This window comes from Geotrypetes seraphini, chromosome 4 (genome assembly GCF_902459505.1).
Source record: "Geotrypetes seraphini chromosome 4, aGeoSer1.1, whole genome shotgun sequence".
Classification (NCBI taxonomy): Eukaryota; Metazoa; Chordata; class Amphibia; order Gymnophiona; family Dermophiidae; genus Geotrypetes; species Geotrypetes seraphini.
In genome coordinates, this window is record NC_047087.1 from 186,349,352 (window position 1) to 186,366,935 (window position 17,584).

Sequence of the window (17,584 nt, forward strand, 5' to 3'; positions counted from 1 at the left end):
AATGAGAACTTTTCAGCAGCCTTTTTGGACAGATAGGGAAGTTTTAAGCATCTTGTATTAACTGCCTTGATCTGACAATAATTGTTAGGAAAAGCAGTACACTTTCCCCTCCCCATTCACGGTTTCAGTAATCGCGATTTCACATATTCGCGATTTTTTGGGGAGGGGGAAAAAAGAAAAAAAAAACATTCTTAAGTCTTCCCCCCGGCATCCCAGCCTTACCTGGTGGTCTAGTGGGCTTTCGGGGCAGGAGTGATCGTCCTACGCTCCTGCCCCGTGCAGATCGCCATTAGGAAATAGCTGTAGGGAGTTCCCGTCGTAGTCTCGAGAGACTACGGGAACTCCCCATAGCCATTTCCTAATGGCGATCTGCATGGGGCAGGAGCATAGAAAGATCGCTCCTGCCCCAAAAGCCCACTAGACCACCAGGTAAGGCCGGGAAGGCGGGAGAGAGGCGGGGGTGGGTTAGAACCGGATATTTGCGGTTTTTCGCCATTCGCGGTCCGGCTCTGCCCCTATCCCCTGCGAATCCGGAGGGAGAAGTGTAATCAAATAAACTGAACATACATACATATGTACATATTCAATTAGATATGAACACTTAAAATCGGCCATAGAGCTATTGTAAGTGCTTATGCTTAGATTATGGAGACACGCCCAGATCCACCTTTGTGTAGGCCAATCTATCAAATAAATGCTATGTAAGATACATGTGTACCTACAGCATAGTGCATAGGTAGAATGTTGGCATTTATATGCATGTATGCCATTATGCTAAACATTCAATCTCAAAAAATATATCAATGTTATTAGCCTAGTGGTGAAGATACCCACTGAAGCACATTTACTAATAGTGGAGAAAAAGCCTCAACTGCATTAAAAAATGCTTTCAATATCAGATGGCAACCCAGAGGGTTATAAACCCGTCATATTCTGTCTCATAGGCAAAAAATCTCCACCAAGTACAAAATGCTGTTTTCAAAAATGGGTTAACCCACACCACTGTGCACAAGAAAACAACAGAACAGGAGAAATGCTTAACTTATCTTCACTAACTGGTATCCTTGCTCACAGACCATTGCTAAACATGTATGCACGTAATTGGCATATAAATATTACTGCTACAAAATTACCCCCATAGTGCATGTTGGATGTTGCACCTGCCTTTGATTAGGTGGGAGCATTTGTGCAGTACTCTACTAGGTATTATTTGGGGAACCTAATTTACAAAGGCACATACACATATATACAGTAAAACCTAGGATTGCAAGTAACTTGGTTTGCAAGAGTTTTGCAAGACAAGCAAAACATTTTATTAAATTTTAACTTGATATACAAGCAATGTCTTGCAATACGAGTACATACAGTATACACACATCTCATCATCACAACTGAGCTGATGGTTCTCTCTCTGACGCTGCGGGAGTGTAGTGACTGTTCTAAATGAGCGAGGTCTTGCAATACAAGTACGTATAGTATTTTGTATTAAAGTTTTTGGGTTGTGGAACAAATCGTCTGAGTTTCCATTATTTGCTATGGGGAAATTCGCTTTGATATACGAGTGCTTTGGATTACAAACATGCTTCTGGAATGAATTATGCTCGTAAACCAAGGTTTGACTGTACTTCCTTTACAAATATGCATACAATGTGTGCACCCTTTCATAAAATTGCCTTCATCTTGCCTCTAGAAAAGCCACTGGATTCCAGATTGTCCACTATCCTTACCTTCAGTAGATCTTCCACCGATTTTCCCACTACTAAGAAAAACTAGCCAGGTCATAGTTTCCTTCCAAACCTTATCTCCGTTATCATATATATGACAAGAGATTTCATCCAATTTTTCTAGATTTGTAGAACCCATATTGTCTCCAAAGATCTATTAAACTGGACTTTTACTGTTCAAAGTTATTTTTAGAATGACAGCTCCACTGACATCCAGAGCTGCCCAAGGAAATCCAGCAGCTGTAGGGAGGAGAGAGAAGTTGGCCGGTGTGGGAGCTAAGCTCTGCTCCCTGACAAACAATGAAGCCCTTATGTAAGTAAAAGTCCTTAGATAAATAAAACATTAAACACATATAGAAATTTAAAAAAAAAGGCAACAAATGAAAATTTATGTATATTAATGGTGACAATATAAAAACAAAATCCCTAACCTAGAAACTGTAATGGAAAAGGCCGTCATGGATTTAGTAATGGTTACAGAGATACACAAACAAACACAGCAAATAAATCAATAACTTGTCAAGTTGCAGCAGCATAAATACATGAAATAATAATAAATAAGTGAGAGGTATACTGTATACAGTGTTTCCCTGCAAATTCGCGGTCGGCGGTTCGCGGTCCCGGTCATTCGTGGTAATTTCCCACTGCAAATGACCGGGCAGGAGAGGGCAGCCGGAGCGCCGGCGAATGAAGGAAATCACTCACTGTATGCTCCGACCGCCTCTTCCTGTACTAAAGTCGGGCCTTACCAATCAGGAGCTGCGTGTCAAAGTATCCTGTTTCCAACAGTGGCCAACCCAGGTCCCAAGTACCCAGCTAGATCCCAAGTAGTAAAACAAATTTTATGCTGCTTATCCTAAGAATAAGTAGTGGATTTCCCCAAGCCATCTCAATAATGGTCTATTGACATCTCTTTTAGGAAATTATTCTAACTTTTTTTAAACCATGCTAAGCTAACTGATTTCACCACATTCTCCTGCAATGCATTGCAGAGTTTAATTACACATTGTGTGAAGAAATGTGTTCTCTGGATTTAATTCTACTACTCAGCAGCTTCGTCGCATGCCCCCTAGTCCTAATATTTTTGGAAAGAGTAAACAAGAGATTCACATCTACCCTTTTCACTCCACTCAGTATTTTATAGGCCTCTATCATATTTGCCCTGAGTCATCTCTTCTCCAAGCTGAAGAGCCCTAGCCGCTTTAGCCTTTCCTCATAGGGAAGTCATTCCCTCCCTTTTATCATTTTCATCGCCACTTTTTTGAGGATTCTGAGATGCAAGTCTCTGATCATCACCACTAGTGCCACTGCTGATCCTAGGTTTCTCTAGAGCAGGCTGCCCAATTCCAGTCCTCGAGATCTACAAGCAGGCCAGGTTTTCAGGATATCCATAATGAATATGAATGAGAGAGATTTGCCTGCACAGCCTTCTTGGTATGCAAATCTCTCTCATGCATGTTCATTGTGGATATCCTGAAAACCTGGCCTGCCAGTAGATTTCGAGGACCAGAATTGGGCAGCCCTGCTTTGGAGCAGGGGTCTCAAAATCCCTCCTTGAGGGCTGCAATCCAGTCGGGTTTTCAGGATTTCCCCAATGAATATGCCTGAGATCTATCTGCATGCACTGCTTTCAATGCATATTCATTGGGGAAATCCTGAAAACCTGACTGGATTGCGGCCCTCAAGAAGGGACTTTGAGATCCCTGCTCTGGAGGATCCACTGCCTTTCCTCCTCTGCCTCTCCCACCATTCTCATGCCTGCCTCTGGCAAGAATTGACATTATTCAATGAGAGAAATTATTTTTATATATGTAAAGTGCAGGGATTTTATTGTTAATTTACATATTGGACTCAATTCTATAAATGGTGTCTATAATATTGGTGCTTAATAAAATAAAACTCAGTGCTATTCTAAACGACAATCAAAACTGTTTATAGACACCAAGAACCATCCCATCCTATTCTTTTTATCATTTTCATTGCTATTCTCTGTAACTTTTCTAATTCCACTATATCTTATTTGAGATAAGGTGGCCAGAATTGCACACAGTATTCGAGGTGCAGCCATACCATAGAGCAGGGGTGTCAAAGTCCCTCCTCGAGCGCTGCAATCCAGTCGGGTTTTCAGGATTTCCCCAATGAATATGCATGAGATCTATTAGCATACAATGAAAGCAATGCATGCAAATAGATCTCATGCATATTCATTGAGGAAATCAAGAAAACCCGACTGGATCACGGCCCTCGAGGAGGGACTTTGACACCCCTGCCATAGAGCAATACAAAGGCATTATAACATTTGCATCTTTTTCATTTGCATGTTTTCCATTCCTTTCCTGATAATTCCTAACATTCTATTTGCTTTCATAGCTGCTGCTGTCGCTCATTGATCTGAGGGTTGAATACATTCCAGATATAAGGAGAAATCAGAAAGGAATGCACATCATAAGTTAGGAAAGAGGACATGGTGACAAGCAGTAACAATTTTAAAAAGTACAGATATACGCAAATTCTATCATTTAACAGTTCTGCTTCTAAACTAGAGCCAGATGCAAAGCTATATAATTAAAATCATATGCAGAAGGCACTTGGTCTTGCCATTTTTAAGATTCTTGTGCACTGTTTATTTCTGTGGATTTCTATCCCTTCTGATTTTGCCAAAAGATGGTCTATTTCAAAACTGAGTATGCAAATTAAAAAGAGAAAACATTTCTTCCTTTTATAAATGAGAGATTTGCTCCGGGAAAACTACTTAGAGTACTTGCTTACTGTTCAATATATTATAGACCGCTTTGATATCTATGGAGAAAAGGCGGTATATCAAATAAAGATACCCATAACCAAATAGTAAAGCCATTTTTGATTTATTTCTCCCTAGATATTATGACCAGGCAGATCAGGGCTCTGCCAAGGTCCCAGTCCAACCAAGAAAAAAAGTAAAAGTAAAACCCAGGAAAGAAAATTTCAGGATTTTCAAGGAGGTTAGTTTGAGAAATAATGCCACTGACTAACAGGAGGAGCCAGATATATCTGAAGAAGTAGATAGTGAGTTTTGTCTAAACCACCACCAGGGGAGCTCTAGAGGCCCCTGCAATTCTGCTGACACTCCCAGAATAAGGCATGCCCCTAGGGTAGATAAGCCAGCTGTGGCATTCAAACCTGCAAGCCGGTTAGGGAGGAAGTTTAAGTCGTTGCCTCCCTAAGGATCCACCTGAGCCAAGCAGGGACAACAGACCTGTACCAATGGAATGGACTGAGGCTGAACAAGCAGAAGGCTTACCTCTTCTGAGCGAGGAGCCTATGGATTTTCAAGAAGCCTGTTCTGGCAGTGAATCCAATTATCCTGAGCTTATGCAGGTGGACTTGGCTTCCAGCCACAAACAGTGAGTGTGTTTTCTGTTGGACTGTTTGTGTGCTGTTGTTTTTTTTTTTTCTCTTAAATGTTGGTTTTTTGAGAGAAGGCTTGGAGAGAGTGGGGAGAGGTTTTGCTTCCACCTTGGGAGGGAATTTGAAAGCCTATCTGAAGGCCTTTGTTTTGGCAAAACCTATTGCTCTCTCCTATTCCTGGCAGTCCTATATTGTTGCCAGAGGCTTTCCTTTATTTTTCTTTTTTGGCTGACTGAGAATTGAAGAAACTTGTATGCTGAACTTTATTTTTGGATTTGATAAAATACCTGCCTTAAGAGTTGAGTAAACTGAACTATTGCTCTAAGCAACCCTGTTGTTGGGACTTTATTTTTGACTTTAATTATTGAGTGTTGTTGAAGAGTCCGGTCCTGCAGGGTGACACCATGCCGGGTCACACGCTAATGCACTGTATGTTGTAGCCACCAGGATTTCTACAGAGCCCTGTCCTGGGCTAAAGTGGTGGCCACATATTTGGTGTCAGGATTGGGATATAGCACCTCCTGCAGGACACTTGGAAAATTGCAATTGAAAAAAAAAAAAAGTTTTCTTTTGCTTTGCCATTTTGAACTTGTGCTGGAGAAGGCATATTTAGCTTTCTGTTATTTTGAAATTGGAACTATTGCACTATTTACCAATTGTTTGTTTGGAGAAGTATATTTTTTTTGAAGTTTCCTGAAACCTACTCGGAGGAGGAGTTTCCAACCGGAAGCCGGAAACAAGGATAAAGTCAGCAGCATATCCTGTGGAGGAGTGCAGCGAGGAGCCAGTTGGAGTTTGGGAGTTGGAGAAGACAAGGTCGGAGTTCCAGAGCCGGTTCCAGTGGACCTGAGTTCCGGAGAGGCAAGCCGTGCAGAGAGAACGACTGGAGGCCAAGGAGGCCTAATACCCAAAGGCGCAGACTCACCAGTTCTATTGGTAAGAGTACCTAGGCTGGGGAGGCTAGTAAGGGGAGGAACACGCTTACCAAGCAGCCACACTTGGGTTCCTTTTCTTTTTGTTTGCCTTTCAGGACTTCGCCATGGAGCAAGCCCAGATATTGGCAGCATTGGCCGGAGAGCGGCAAAGACAGGCTGAAGTACTAAAAGGCCTATTGCGGTCCAGTGAGGAGCGGTGGCAGGCCAGCCAAGACACCATGTTGTGGCAGCATGGGGAACTGATGATTACCATGCAGGAGCAGTCCAAAATATTTGCTCAGATCCTTCAGCAGACGACTACTCAACCAACGAGGCCAGAGATACCTAGTATAGTATCTCCAGCACCGGTAGGAGTAAATACGTTGACAAATCTGAACTTATGCAAAATTGCACCCGGAGATGCACCGGACGATTTTCTTTGCTCTTTCGAGCGTATAGCGGTGGCTGCAGGGTGGCCCCAGGAGCAATGGGTATATAGGCTGTTGCTCTGTTTGGCCGGAGAATCCCTAGCAGCATTTCAGACCTTAGGCCCCGAGCATGCTAACAACTACCCCTCTGTAAAAGCCCATATTTTGGATTACCTTGGGTATACCAATGAGCACTATAGGCAAAAGTTTAGGGCCACTCAGATGTTACCTTCAGAAAGGCCTAAAGCCCTGTTACAGCGTATCACCAAGCTGACAGAAAAGTGGCTACAGCCTTTTTTGAATGATGCTAGGGCCCTTTTTGCTGAGTTAGTGAAGGAACAGTTGTTGGAGGCTGTCCCTAAGAATATTAAATCATGGGTTAAAAGACAAAATTGTAAAACGCTGGGGCAGGTCTTGGAGGTTGCAGAAGCCTATCTTGACTCGCAAGAACCCGCAGGGGAGGGCTCAGGAGCAGTACAGGGGCACCCACTTAGGCAGAGTCTAGTGGACCAAAGTAAGGGCTGGAATAAAAAAACCCCTGTGAAGGATCCATTTTCTACTACGCATAGGACTAACACGCAGGGGAATGAAAGGAAGTGTTATAGGTGTGGTAAGACTGGACATACTCAAAGGTTTTGTAGAGAGAGGAGAGACTTTGTGATCCATCAGGACTCTAATAGACCAGATATGTCAGGGTGCCAGGTCCCGGTATGGGTGGCTGGGAAAAGAATAAGGGCATTACTGGACACAAGGGCGTAACAGTCAGTAATTTCACGCCAACTGTGGAAACAGGTTAAGGCCTCGCCCTTAAGGAAGGGAAAATTGAATGAAGTGTTTGTGAGATGTGTGCATGGGGACACTAGACGATACCCACTCTCTACAATAGAGTTGGAGCATGATAGAACGAAATATAATCTTCAAGTTGCTGTTTTGCATTCATGCCCTTTCCCATTGATTCTAGGCCGGGATTGGCCAGGATGGGAGAAGAGGGTGAAACAACTTAGCCCAAGGGTGAGTGAAACCCCGATAAAATTTCAACCTTCGCCTAAACTGGTATTGGGAACACAGGTTAAGGGAGGTTGGTATCCTGATAGGGAAAAGTGGAAAAGAAAACAATCTTCTCGGTCTACTGGTAGACCAGGTTGGCGCCCCACACTTAGGTGGGTTCCACTGTCAGAGAATGCTAAAGCCCCTACTCAAGCATACTCTAAAGCGGCAGGCTTTGATGTTTATGCAGCACATGAGCAGGTTATACCCGCCAAAGGCAGAGCTCTGATAAAGACAGATTTACAGGTTTCTCCACCTCCAGGCTCTTACATAAGAATAGGCCCTAGGTCAGGTTTGGCCACAGAACACTCATTGGATGTAGCAGCAGGCATAATTGACCCCGATTATAGAGGAAACGTCATGGTATTGTTAGTGAACCATGGGGACTCGGATTACCAGGTTCAACCCGGTGATAAGATTGCTCAGTTAGTATGTGAGCGGGTCTGGTTTCCTAAGTTAGAACGCTGGGTACACCTTCGGGAGACCAATAGGGGAACGAAGGGATTTGGATCCACGGGGTCAGGTCACCCGATGGATACTCAAGGACCCGAGCTGAATACTTTCCAGGGAAGAGAAATGAACAACTTTGAGGCAAGATCATTTCAAAACCCTGTAAAGCTCAGGGCAGTTAAGTCCGAAGTGAGTATGACATTGCTGCAACAAGAAGTAGCATCACTTAAAAATATATTGAGGGAAATGTCTGAGACTCAAGGGACATTATGGAAGGAGGAAATACAAGCCCTCCGGCAGGAATGTTTGGATAGTGGCCAGAAGCAAGCAGCTAGAGAAGAATCTTTGTCTAAGGGTCGCTTGCTTGAACTGAAAGAGGTGCTAGGACAAGAGATGGTCATACAGAGACAGCAGCAGGCTGAGGCTCTGGATGGGCTATCGGAACAAATAAAACAAAGAATGCACGAAGTAGAAAACAAAGTAGCAAGTGGTCAAGCTCAACAAAAAAAATGGTTAGAGCAACTTAAGAAAATTCAAACGGCACAAGAACTTTGGGCCACAGAAGGGATAGAACCTGACAGTTTAGCTAAACAGAGCCGTAGTAACAAGACCCAATTAGAAAGGCAAGCCATCCAGTTGGGTTCAGTTGAAGACTCGGTGAAACGTGTGGGTGGCAGTGTGAATGATTTACAGGATCAAATACAAGAGCGGGTTGAGGAAATAGCCCAGGTCCTTACGGCCATCACAGAAAGGGTAGAGGGGTTAGAAGGGGCGGAATCCAGTAAGCAACAAAACGCCAAGAACTCTGAACCCGCTGTGCTTAACTGGCCAGAGGATTTCGAGAATCTATGCTCAGATCCTCGACCAGAGGAAAAAAGATTTCGCAATAGGAGACACAAATAATGCGGACATATGTTTTTCCTTAGATCTCCTCTTTTCCATGCTTATAGGGATAAGCATCGTTTAAGGGTGGGGGTATGTGACCAGGCAGATCAGGGCTCTGCCAAGGTCCCAGTCCAACCAAGAAAAAAAGTAAAAGTAAAACCCAGGAAAGAAAATTTCAGGATTTTCAAGGAGGTTAGTTTGAGAAATAATGCCACTGACCAACAGGAGGAGCCAGATATATCTGAAGAAGTAGATAGTGAGTTTTGTCTAAACCACCACCAGGGGAGCTCTAGAGGCCCCTGCAATTCTGCTGACACTCCCAGAATAAGGCACGCCCCTAGGGTAGATAAGCCAGCTGTGGCATTCAAACCTGCAAGCCGGTTAGGGAGAAAGTTTAAGTCGTGCCTCCCTAAGGATCCACCTGAGCCAAGCAGGGACAACAGACCTGTACCAATGAAATGGACTGAGGCTGAACAAGCAGAAGGCTTACCTCTTCTGAGCGAGGAGCCTATGGATTTTCAAGAAGCCTGTTCTGGCAGTGAATCCAATTATCCTGAGCTTATGCAGGTGGACTTGGCTTCCAGCCACAAACAGTGAGTGTGTTTTCTGTTGGACTGTTTGTGTGCTGTTGTTTTTTTTTTTTTCTCTTAAATGTTGGTTTTTTGAGAGAAAGCTTGGAGAGAGTGGGGAGAGGTTTTGCTTCCACCTTGGGAGGGAATTTGAAAGCCTATCTGAAGGCCTTTGTTTTGGCAAAACCTATTGCTCTCTCCTATTCCTGGCAGTCCTATATTGTTGCCAGAGGCTTTCCTTTATTTTTCTTTTTTGGCTGACTGAGAATTGAGGAAACTTGTATGCTGAACTTTATTTTTGGATTTGATAAAATACCTGCCTTAAGAGTTGAGTAAACTGAACTATTGCTCTAAGCAACCCTGTTGTTGGGACTTTATTTTTGACTTTAATTATTGAGTGTTGTTGAAGAGTCCGGTCCTGCAGGGTGACTCCATGCCGGGTCACACGCTAATGCACTGTATGTTGTAGCCACCAGGATTTCTACAGAGCCCTGTCCTGAGCTAAAGTGGTGGCCACATATTATAATAGTCAGTTGGCTTTGGGAGTGTTGTGTTTGTTTTACCTGGGTGGCTTGTGCACGTGTGGACTGCATATAATACACAGGCATGAGATATCAATTACTGCAACCAGCTTAACTGGATACACAATTCTATACAGCTATTTTAATTTAATGTAACTTGGCACCAGAGTTCAAAGCAGATCACAACAGTTTAAAACACTGTACTAATAAAATGCGGTCAATAAATATGCCCAATAAAAACATCACAAACATTTAACCACCCCGAGTTTGTTTGTTCATTTCATCAGCTTATACGAAAAGTGATTTGGTCTCTATCAGGCCTCAGCAACACCACCCCACCGTTCAAAGTCGTTTCATAGCATTGAATTATATCGTCACTGGCCCATCACTTATTTAACATTATATTTATCATCTTTCTCTTAAGATTAATTCTTATTGATAAGTCTTGATTTTTTTTATCCTAATATCTTTTTCACTTTAGTGAATTCGACCTGGGAGGGCTGGACTAATCTGCTGGAAATCACCCGAGCACCTGATAAACACACTGTTTATTTGTTGTTTTATTTTGATTTGTCTGTCCTGTAACTGTGCTTACCATCCTCAAGGTCCCTTAGAGCAATATTTGTCCATGTTCCATTCAAGCTGACCTGGACCACCTGAGTCCCACTGCACTTTGAGGAGTGGGCACTGCTGTGCAGAGGTCAGGTGCAGGCTAGATGTGTCTTCTTTTGTCTGCACGGTCATGTCCTGGCAAGCAGAGGCAAGGGGCAGATTCCAAAAATCATTAGACATGTCTAGGACAGAGAAAAATGCACATTTGGGGTTAAATTTCAGAGTAAGAGGCTGCCACTGGTACCACAGATTTTGAAACCTTATTAAGGGCCAGGAGCCTACTGGAGCACATGACCAGGCTAGAGTGCCACATGCTGAAGAGATAGGTCCACTCAGACCCCCCTCCTCCATCTTAGGCACCACTTCTGTTAACAAAAGTTCAGTGTGCCTTTTCCCACAATCTAGTTTCTCTTGTGCCCAAACTGAAACATCTGCAGCCTCTGAGTGAGTAACACTAAGGTCATGCTGCTACACTGGCATGCAACACTGCATGGCTAACTGCACAGGAATAACCTCATGAACTGGAATTTCTGTGTCCTGCTGCAATGGACCAGCTTTGCATTCTCACTTGTGCTGGCAGTAGTTTCTACAATGTCTTTTTCTACAGGAATAGACACACACTTGGAAGCTGTGTCATTTATACCCTGAATCTCATACATTTCCAAATTTTTCTGATTTCTAGTAGGAGGCGCTCTATCTGTAAAACTGATTCTGGCCCCTGCATCAATCAAAGTTAATTTATCCTGACCCTCTTTGGTAGTATTAACATTGGGGTGGCTGCAAGTGTCCAATATCAAAGGTGCCACATGCCCCATGCTGAATTCTGAGTCTGGCTTCTTTCCCTTTTCCTGTGTCTCCAGAAGTGAGTCCACAGGTAAGTGAAAGGAGTCTGACAGGGCTGTAAAGGCTTGAGTCACCTTGGTATTTGGACACAGAGAGTCAGGATATCCTTATGCTGTAGTGCTATTTTTCCGGGCTGTCAAATCACTCTTTATTTTGTCCAATTCTAACTGCATTGTTCCTTTATATTTCCCTAGACCCCAGTGAATCAGTATATCAGTAGCCCATTTGCACCATTCATTTATGTTAAAAGGCATAGGGCCCACTTTCTCCACTATTCTTTCAATGTCACTATCTTTCATATGTCCCTGCAGCACTACTGTTACTGGTGCTTTGTCACTTATATGGGTTACTGTATTCTCCTCGTCACTGCATGATAGTGAATTTTCCTCACTTTCGTTTGTCTGTTCTTTGTCTGCAGCACCTTTTTCTGGCCTGCTACAAAAATTCTGTGCTGTTTCTCTATGAATTGACTACATGGATTATATGGTGAAGGTGGCACAGGTTCCGAAGGCAAAATCTGTGTGGAGATAGCATTAACCTGTCCCTATAAGTCACATTTTGACTTTGAATATTTTAATTCTGCCTTAGCCTCTTCTAATTGTTTGTTTACAGCTGAAAAGGAATTTGTAGCTTGAACAATTTGGGTTCTTAGCATGGATATATTAATCTTAGGACCTTTAAATTTCTTGGGGTTACCATAAATTATAGAGGCCTCTGCTACAGTGTCCACTAGAGCCTGGACTTGTTGTTCACCCTCGGATATTTCCCTTGTTATTGGAAACGGTAGTGTCCCTTGGTCCCCAATCACCGAGATCTCCAAGCTGTCTAACCGCTTCCAATACTTCAGATAAGGTATTCCCTGTTTGATTAATCAACAATTTCATGATCACCTGCTTAAAGGCTGGAAAAGCTGTTCTGATTATTTTATTTCTCATGGAGGTCATGAAGATAGTGTCTAAATATGTATCTTCATGACCCACACTTACTGACATTTTCATAGCTTCTTCCTTGATCCTTTGTTGGGCATCTTTTAATGTATACCATGTTTTGTCATTAGGGGGCCAATCTGATTCTATTGGGTATCTAAGTACCGCTCCCCCTGCTACTAGTTCTAATAACGAATATTGCTGATATTGACCAGGATTAGGCACATTGCGCAGTGCTTCTTGTTTCCTGGCTTAACCTCACAAATTTTGGAGCATCCACATGATCCAGCATTAATCCTGCCACTCCCAGCTCTTGTATGCATATTAACCACTGAACCAAATGCTCCCCTACCCACTGAGAGATCATACCATTATATCCATTATCTCTTGTTGACTATAATCTTCCATAATATCATTTCATACTGCCTGTCCGGTTTGCAGATCTCCTATAACCCTTCTCCGGCTCAAAGGGTTACAGTACACATCATCTATTTTTAATTTCTCTTCCCCAATACCATCTCCATCTTCTGATCCACTAGTACTATTCCAAATATTCCCATCCCATGTATCAGGGTCACAATCTTCTGTAGGACAGGATAGTAATGCACGCACCTTTTTTTATCTACCTTCCCCCTCCATTTTTTTATATTTTGCACACCTCATTGCTGCCTTCTCAGCTACATTCTGATACGTATCCACCTTATCCATTAACAATTTATTCTGACATTGTACCATTGTTAACACATTCTGTTGATCACACATACTCCTCTCTAATCTCCCTACCTTCTGTCCCAATTCATCCTTCAACTAATGGAATTTTCTCCATGGCGTCATCCCCATTGAGATATGCCCTCTCACTCTTTCCCCTTAGTAATTTTAAGTTTTTGCAAAAGGTCGCATACCTCATAAGGGTTACCTGCCCCAATAGCAGATTGCCATGACTCACAGAGTCCGGTTTCAATCGACCACTCAGTGGCCACAATTTTATATATATTGTTATCCCATCCTGGTATACAAGGAATAAGATCTTCTTTTATCTTTTTGTCTCCATGACCACATGACTACCTCACTTCTGGTACCAAAATTCTGTAATGCCAAGTTCGTTAGGTAGTCAGCACTTCACAGCATACAAAGAGACATACACAAGGTAATGCTTATTATACTAATTTATCCGTTACATAAATCGCATAGCAGTAATATACAAACCACAAATGATTTAGAACAACTTCACCGTGACTATAGCAACACCAATCCTCATAGTAGAAGAATCCCTTTTTCAGTCAGCTAATGGACAGGGTCAATCACAGGACACTCCCTTTATGGCGCGCCGATGGATTCTGATAACAGTCCTGCACTTTCTCTTTTTATACTGTCTTCACTTTACTTGCTACGTGACTGACTCATGTCTCATCCTGTGTTTCTATAGTAAACAGCAGTTTGAGTTATCACACTTTAAACCAAGTTAAGATTCCAGCATCCAACCCACTAATGAAATATCCTAATATTCATTGTTCATGCTGTTTCTCATGTACACCAAATTCCACAAGCCAGCTTCTGGAAATGGCTGCACAGTGACAAAGATCAGAAAGGGGATGGGAAGGAAGAGATTCTTTGCCAGTGGAGAGAGGGAGAGAGAGATGCCAGACTATGGGCGCCAAGGAGGGGATGCAAGTGAGACAGGGGTGGGATTTAGAGGAAGACAACTGCAGTTGGAGTGAAAGAGGACACTGAGGAGGCAGGAACCTGAGAAAGGAAAAGGCAGAAAGGAATTTCAGGCTTCAGGATATGAGAATTCAATGCAAAACACTATATATGCTGGGAGGTGAGAGGCTGATATGCATGGACGGAGAGAGGGACTTTGGGGTGATAGTGTCTAAAGATCTGATAGACAGTACCCTAAAGCCTTCGGCTCAATGTGCGGCGGCAGCGAAGAAAGCAAACAGGATGTTGGGCATGATTAAGAAGGGGATCACGAGTAGATCGGAAGAGGTCATAATGCCACTTTACAGAGCAATGGTCAGACCTCACTTGGAATACTGTGTCCAACACTGGTCTCCATACCTTAATAAAGATATAACTCTGCTGGAGAGGGTGCAGAGACGAGCCACGAAACTAGTCAGAGGTATGGAGAATTTGAGCTACAAGGAACGTCTCAGTAAACTGGGACTGTTCGCCCTAGAGAAGAGAAGACTGCGAGGGGATTTGATAGAGACTTTTAAAATATTAAAAGGATTTGATAAAATAGACCAAGAAGCAGCATTGTTAACATTTTCGGAAGTCACATAGACATGGGGTCACAGCCTGAAACTGAGTGGCAGCAGATTCAGGAAGTTCTGTTTCTCACAGCGAGTGGTTGGCGCTTGGAATGCTCTACCGGAGGAGGTTGTGGCGGAGACTACTGTTCTGGGTTTCAAGCGCAAGTTGGATGCACATCTTGAAAACCATATCGAGGGATATGGGAAATCCGGGTCTCCCAAAAGATGTACTTAAAAGGGCCACCTCGTGCGCGGAACGCCGGACAGGATGGACCTAGGTCTGATCCGGTGAAGGCATTTCTTATGTTCTTATGTTCTTATGATCTAAAGGTGAAAAAACAGTGTGACAAGGTGGTAGCTGCTGCCAGAAGGATGCTAGGCTGTATAAAGAGAGGCGTAGCCAGTAGAAGGAAGAAGGTGTTGATGCCCCTGTACAGGTCATTGATGAGGCCCCACTTGGAGTATTGTGTTCAGTTTGGGAGACCGTATCTGGGAAAGGACATAAGAAGACTTGAAGCGGTCCAGAGGAGGGTGATGAAAATTATAGAAGGTTTGCGCCAGAAGACATACGAGAAGAGACTGGAAGCCCTGAATATGTATACCCTAGAGGAAAGGAGGGACAGGGGAGATATGAGTCAGATGTTCAAATACTAGAAAGGTATTAACGTAGAACAAAATCTTTTCAAGAGAAAGGAAAATGGTTAAACTAGAGGACATAATTTGAGGTTGAGGGGTGGTAGATTCAAGAGCAATGTAAGTAAATTCTACTTTATGGAGAGGGTGGTGGATGCCTCGAATGTGCTCCAGAGAGAGGTGGTGGAGAGGAAAACGGTGACAGAGTTCAAAGAAGCGTGGGATGAACACAGAGGTTCTAGAATCAGAAAATAATAGTAAATATTGAAGAACTAAGGCCAGTACTGGGCAGACTTGCACGGTATGTGTCTGTATATGGCCTTTTGGATGAGGATGGGCTGAGGAGGGCTTCAGTGGCTGGGAGGGTGTAGATGGGCTGGAGTGAGCTTTGACGGAGACTTCAGCAGTTGGAACCCAAGCACAGTACTGGGTAGAGCTTTGGATTCTTGCCCAGAAATAGCTAAGAAGAAAAAAAAATTTAAAAAATTTAAATTGAATCAAGTTCGGTAGACTAGATGGACCATTCGGGTCGTTACCTGCCGTCATCTACTATGTTACTATGTTACAAATAAACTTTGCAGAATTTTGAAATATTTTGGGCAGAATTTTCAAAAATTTTGCGCAGAATTCAGCTAGGAGTATTTTATATTCTGATGGAAATAGTCTCCTAAAGAATATTTATGAAAATCTCTTCACATCTTAAAAAGACTACCTAACATTTCAGCTCTGTAGAGTAGCATTAGGTGTCTTTAACAACTGTCTAAAAATATTTGTATGATAAATGAAAAGCCCTGATGTTTGAAGGAAAAGAATTCATGCATCTTTTTCTAATTATTTAAGAAATTAAGGAATGATCTCCTTTGGCAGCAATCTACTATCTCCTCCCTCTCTCCTTCTCATAAGGTCCAAAACAGTGAGTGTCCCTGCACCACAAGGCAAGGGATTGCATAAAAAGGGGAATCTGTTTTCCTGTGCATGACTCAGGCTGCCAGAAGCATGCAGCACAGAGGGAGAAAGCAGGACTGTGGAGTCGTGACTGCATAAGGCAAAGAAAACACATTTCCTGGCAAAAAGACAAAGACCAGGTCTTGTAGCCAGAGTTGCGGGACTATAAACAGCTGCTGCTGAAGTTCCAACTATGACTTTGTACAAAGTGACGGTGGCCACAGGAAGCCAGCGGTTCGCAGGTACTGATGCTGATATTTACATAACCCTGGAAGGGTCCCGAGGCTGCAGTGAAAAAAGCCTTCTTGACAAACTCCTCTACAATGACTTTGAAAGAGGAGCGGTAAGTATTTGAGGCTCTTCCCCACACTTTATGGGTGGTGACTTTATGTAAACAGCTCTCTTTCCTCTCTCTGGTAGGTGCAGACCTATTTTCGGTTATGTTTCTCAGTGTGTAGATGGAATGTGCCATAGGAGTACAGTTGCCCTCACAACTGATCAAGCAGATTTTTTGATAGAAGATTCGGGGCTGTAGTTATCAACGTGGGCATATTATTTTACCACTAACTGGAACTATTTTAGCTCGTCCCAAGTAGCCCACATTGATAACAATCCTCCCTCCCAACCCCTTTGTCTTGTATTTTATTGTTAATTCTTTAAGTTGGAAATCAAATGTGTACACAGAGCACAAAGATAGAAATTTTACAAACTGAATCCAACAGGTCCTGAGAGACTTTTGATAGATGAAAAAGTTTTGAAATAATGACGTTGAGGTGATTTTCTTTTAGTTGTAGTCTAACTTACACTTAAGCATGTGCCTTCTCCAGTGGTACCATTAGTACTGACAACCAGTAGGTACCCACTTATAAAAATATATATATATATAACTACTATTAATCACTGGGACAACATTCAAATGAAGATATATGTGTACCGGCAGTCCATGAATGCATAACTTCTTTATATGGATTGTATTGGGCCAAAAATATGAACAAACTACAGAGCTGCCAAGTTACTCATTCCAGGAGGGAGACTTTTTGACCAATCCTGGTTTTAAACTTATATCCCACAACATTGTTATATTTGCAGACTATGATTCTATCCATTGAAATCAGTGCTGCAGGTCCCATAAAGCAACAGGATGAGGCTGACATAAATCCAGGACCAGCCGAAAAGCCTCCCTCCTGTAATGGGTAACTTGACAGCTCTGAAACTATCTCTACTATATAAGAAAGGGGTGGAGGGAGGGTGGGCTATGAAATTGTTCAGATAGTGAGGATATTTGAGTAAGTTATATAGTGAGCTTAGGGGCAGGGAGTGTGTGGTGCAGTGTTTAAAGCTACAGCCTCAGCACGCTAAGATTGTGGGTTCAAACATACACTGCTCCTTGTGACCCTGGGCAAGTCACCTAATCCCCCAATTGCCCTACGTAGATTGTGAACCTA

At 42.9% G+C, this 17,584-nt stretch overlaps 1 protein-coding gene across 3 annotated transcripts in view; it reads left to right on the plus strand.

The window, feature by feature from the left end:
- Nucleotides 1-16,216: 16,216 nt before the first annotated feature.
- LOC117358965 (arachidonate 5-lipoxygenase-like) overlaps nucleotides 16,217-17,584 on the plus strand; it is a 155,356-nt gene continuing 153,988 nt past the window's right edge. For 2 of the 3 annotated variants that reach the window (XM_033940953.1, XM_033940954.1), the window contains exon 1: nucleotides 16,217-16,482. In XM_033940953.1, the coding sequence (XP_033796844.1) occupies nucleotides 16,333-16,482 (150 nt within the window). In that variant the 5' untranslated portion in view covers nucleotides 16,217-16,332. The remainder of the gene's footprint in view (nucleotides 16,483-17,584) is intronic. The other variant, XM_033940955.1, reaches the window with a different exon arrangement.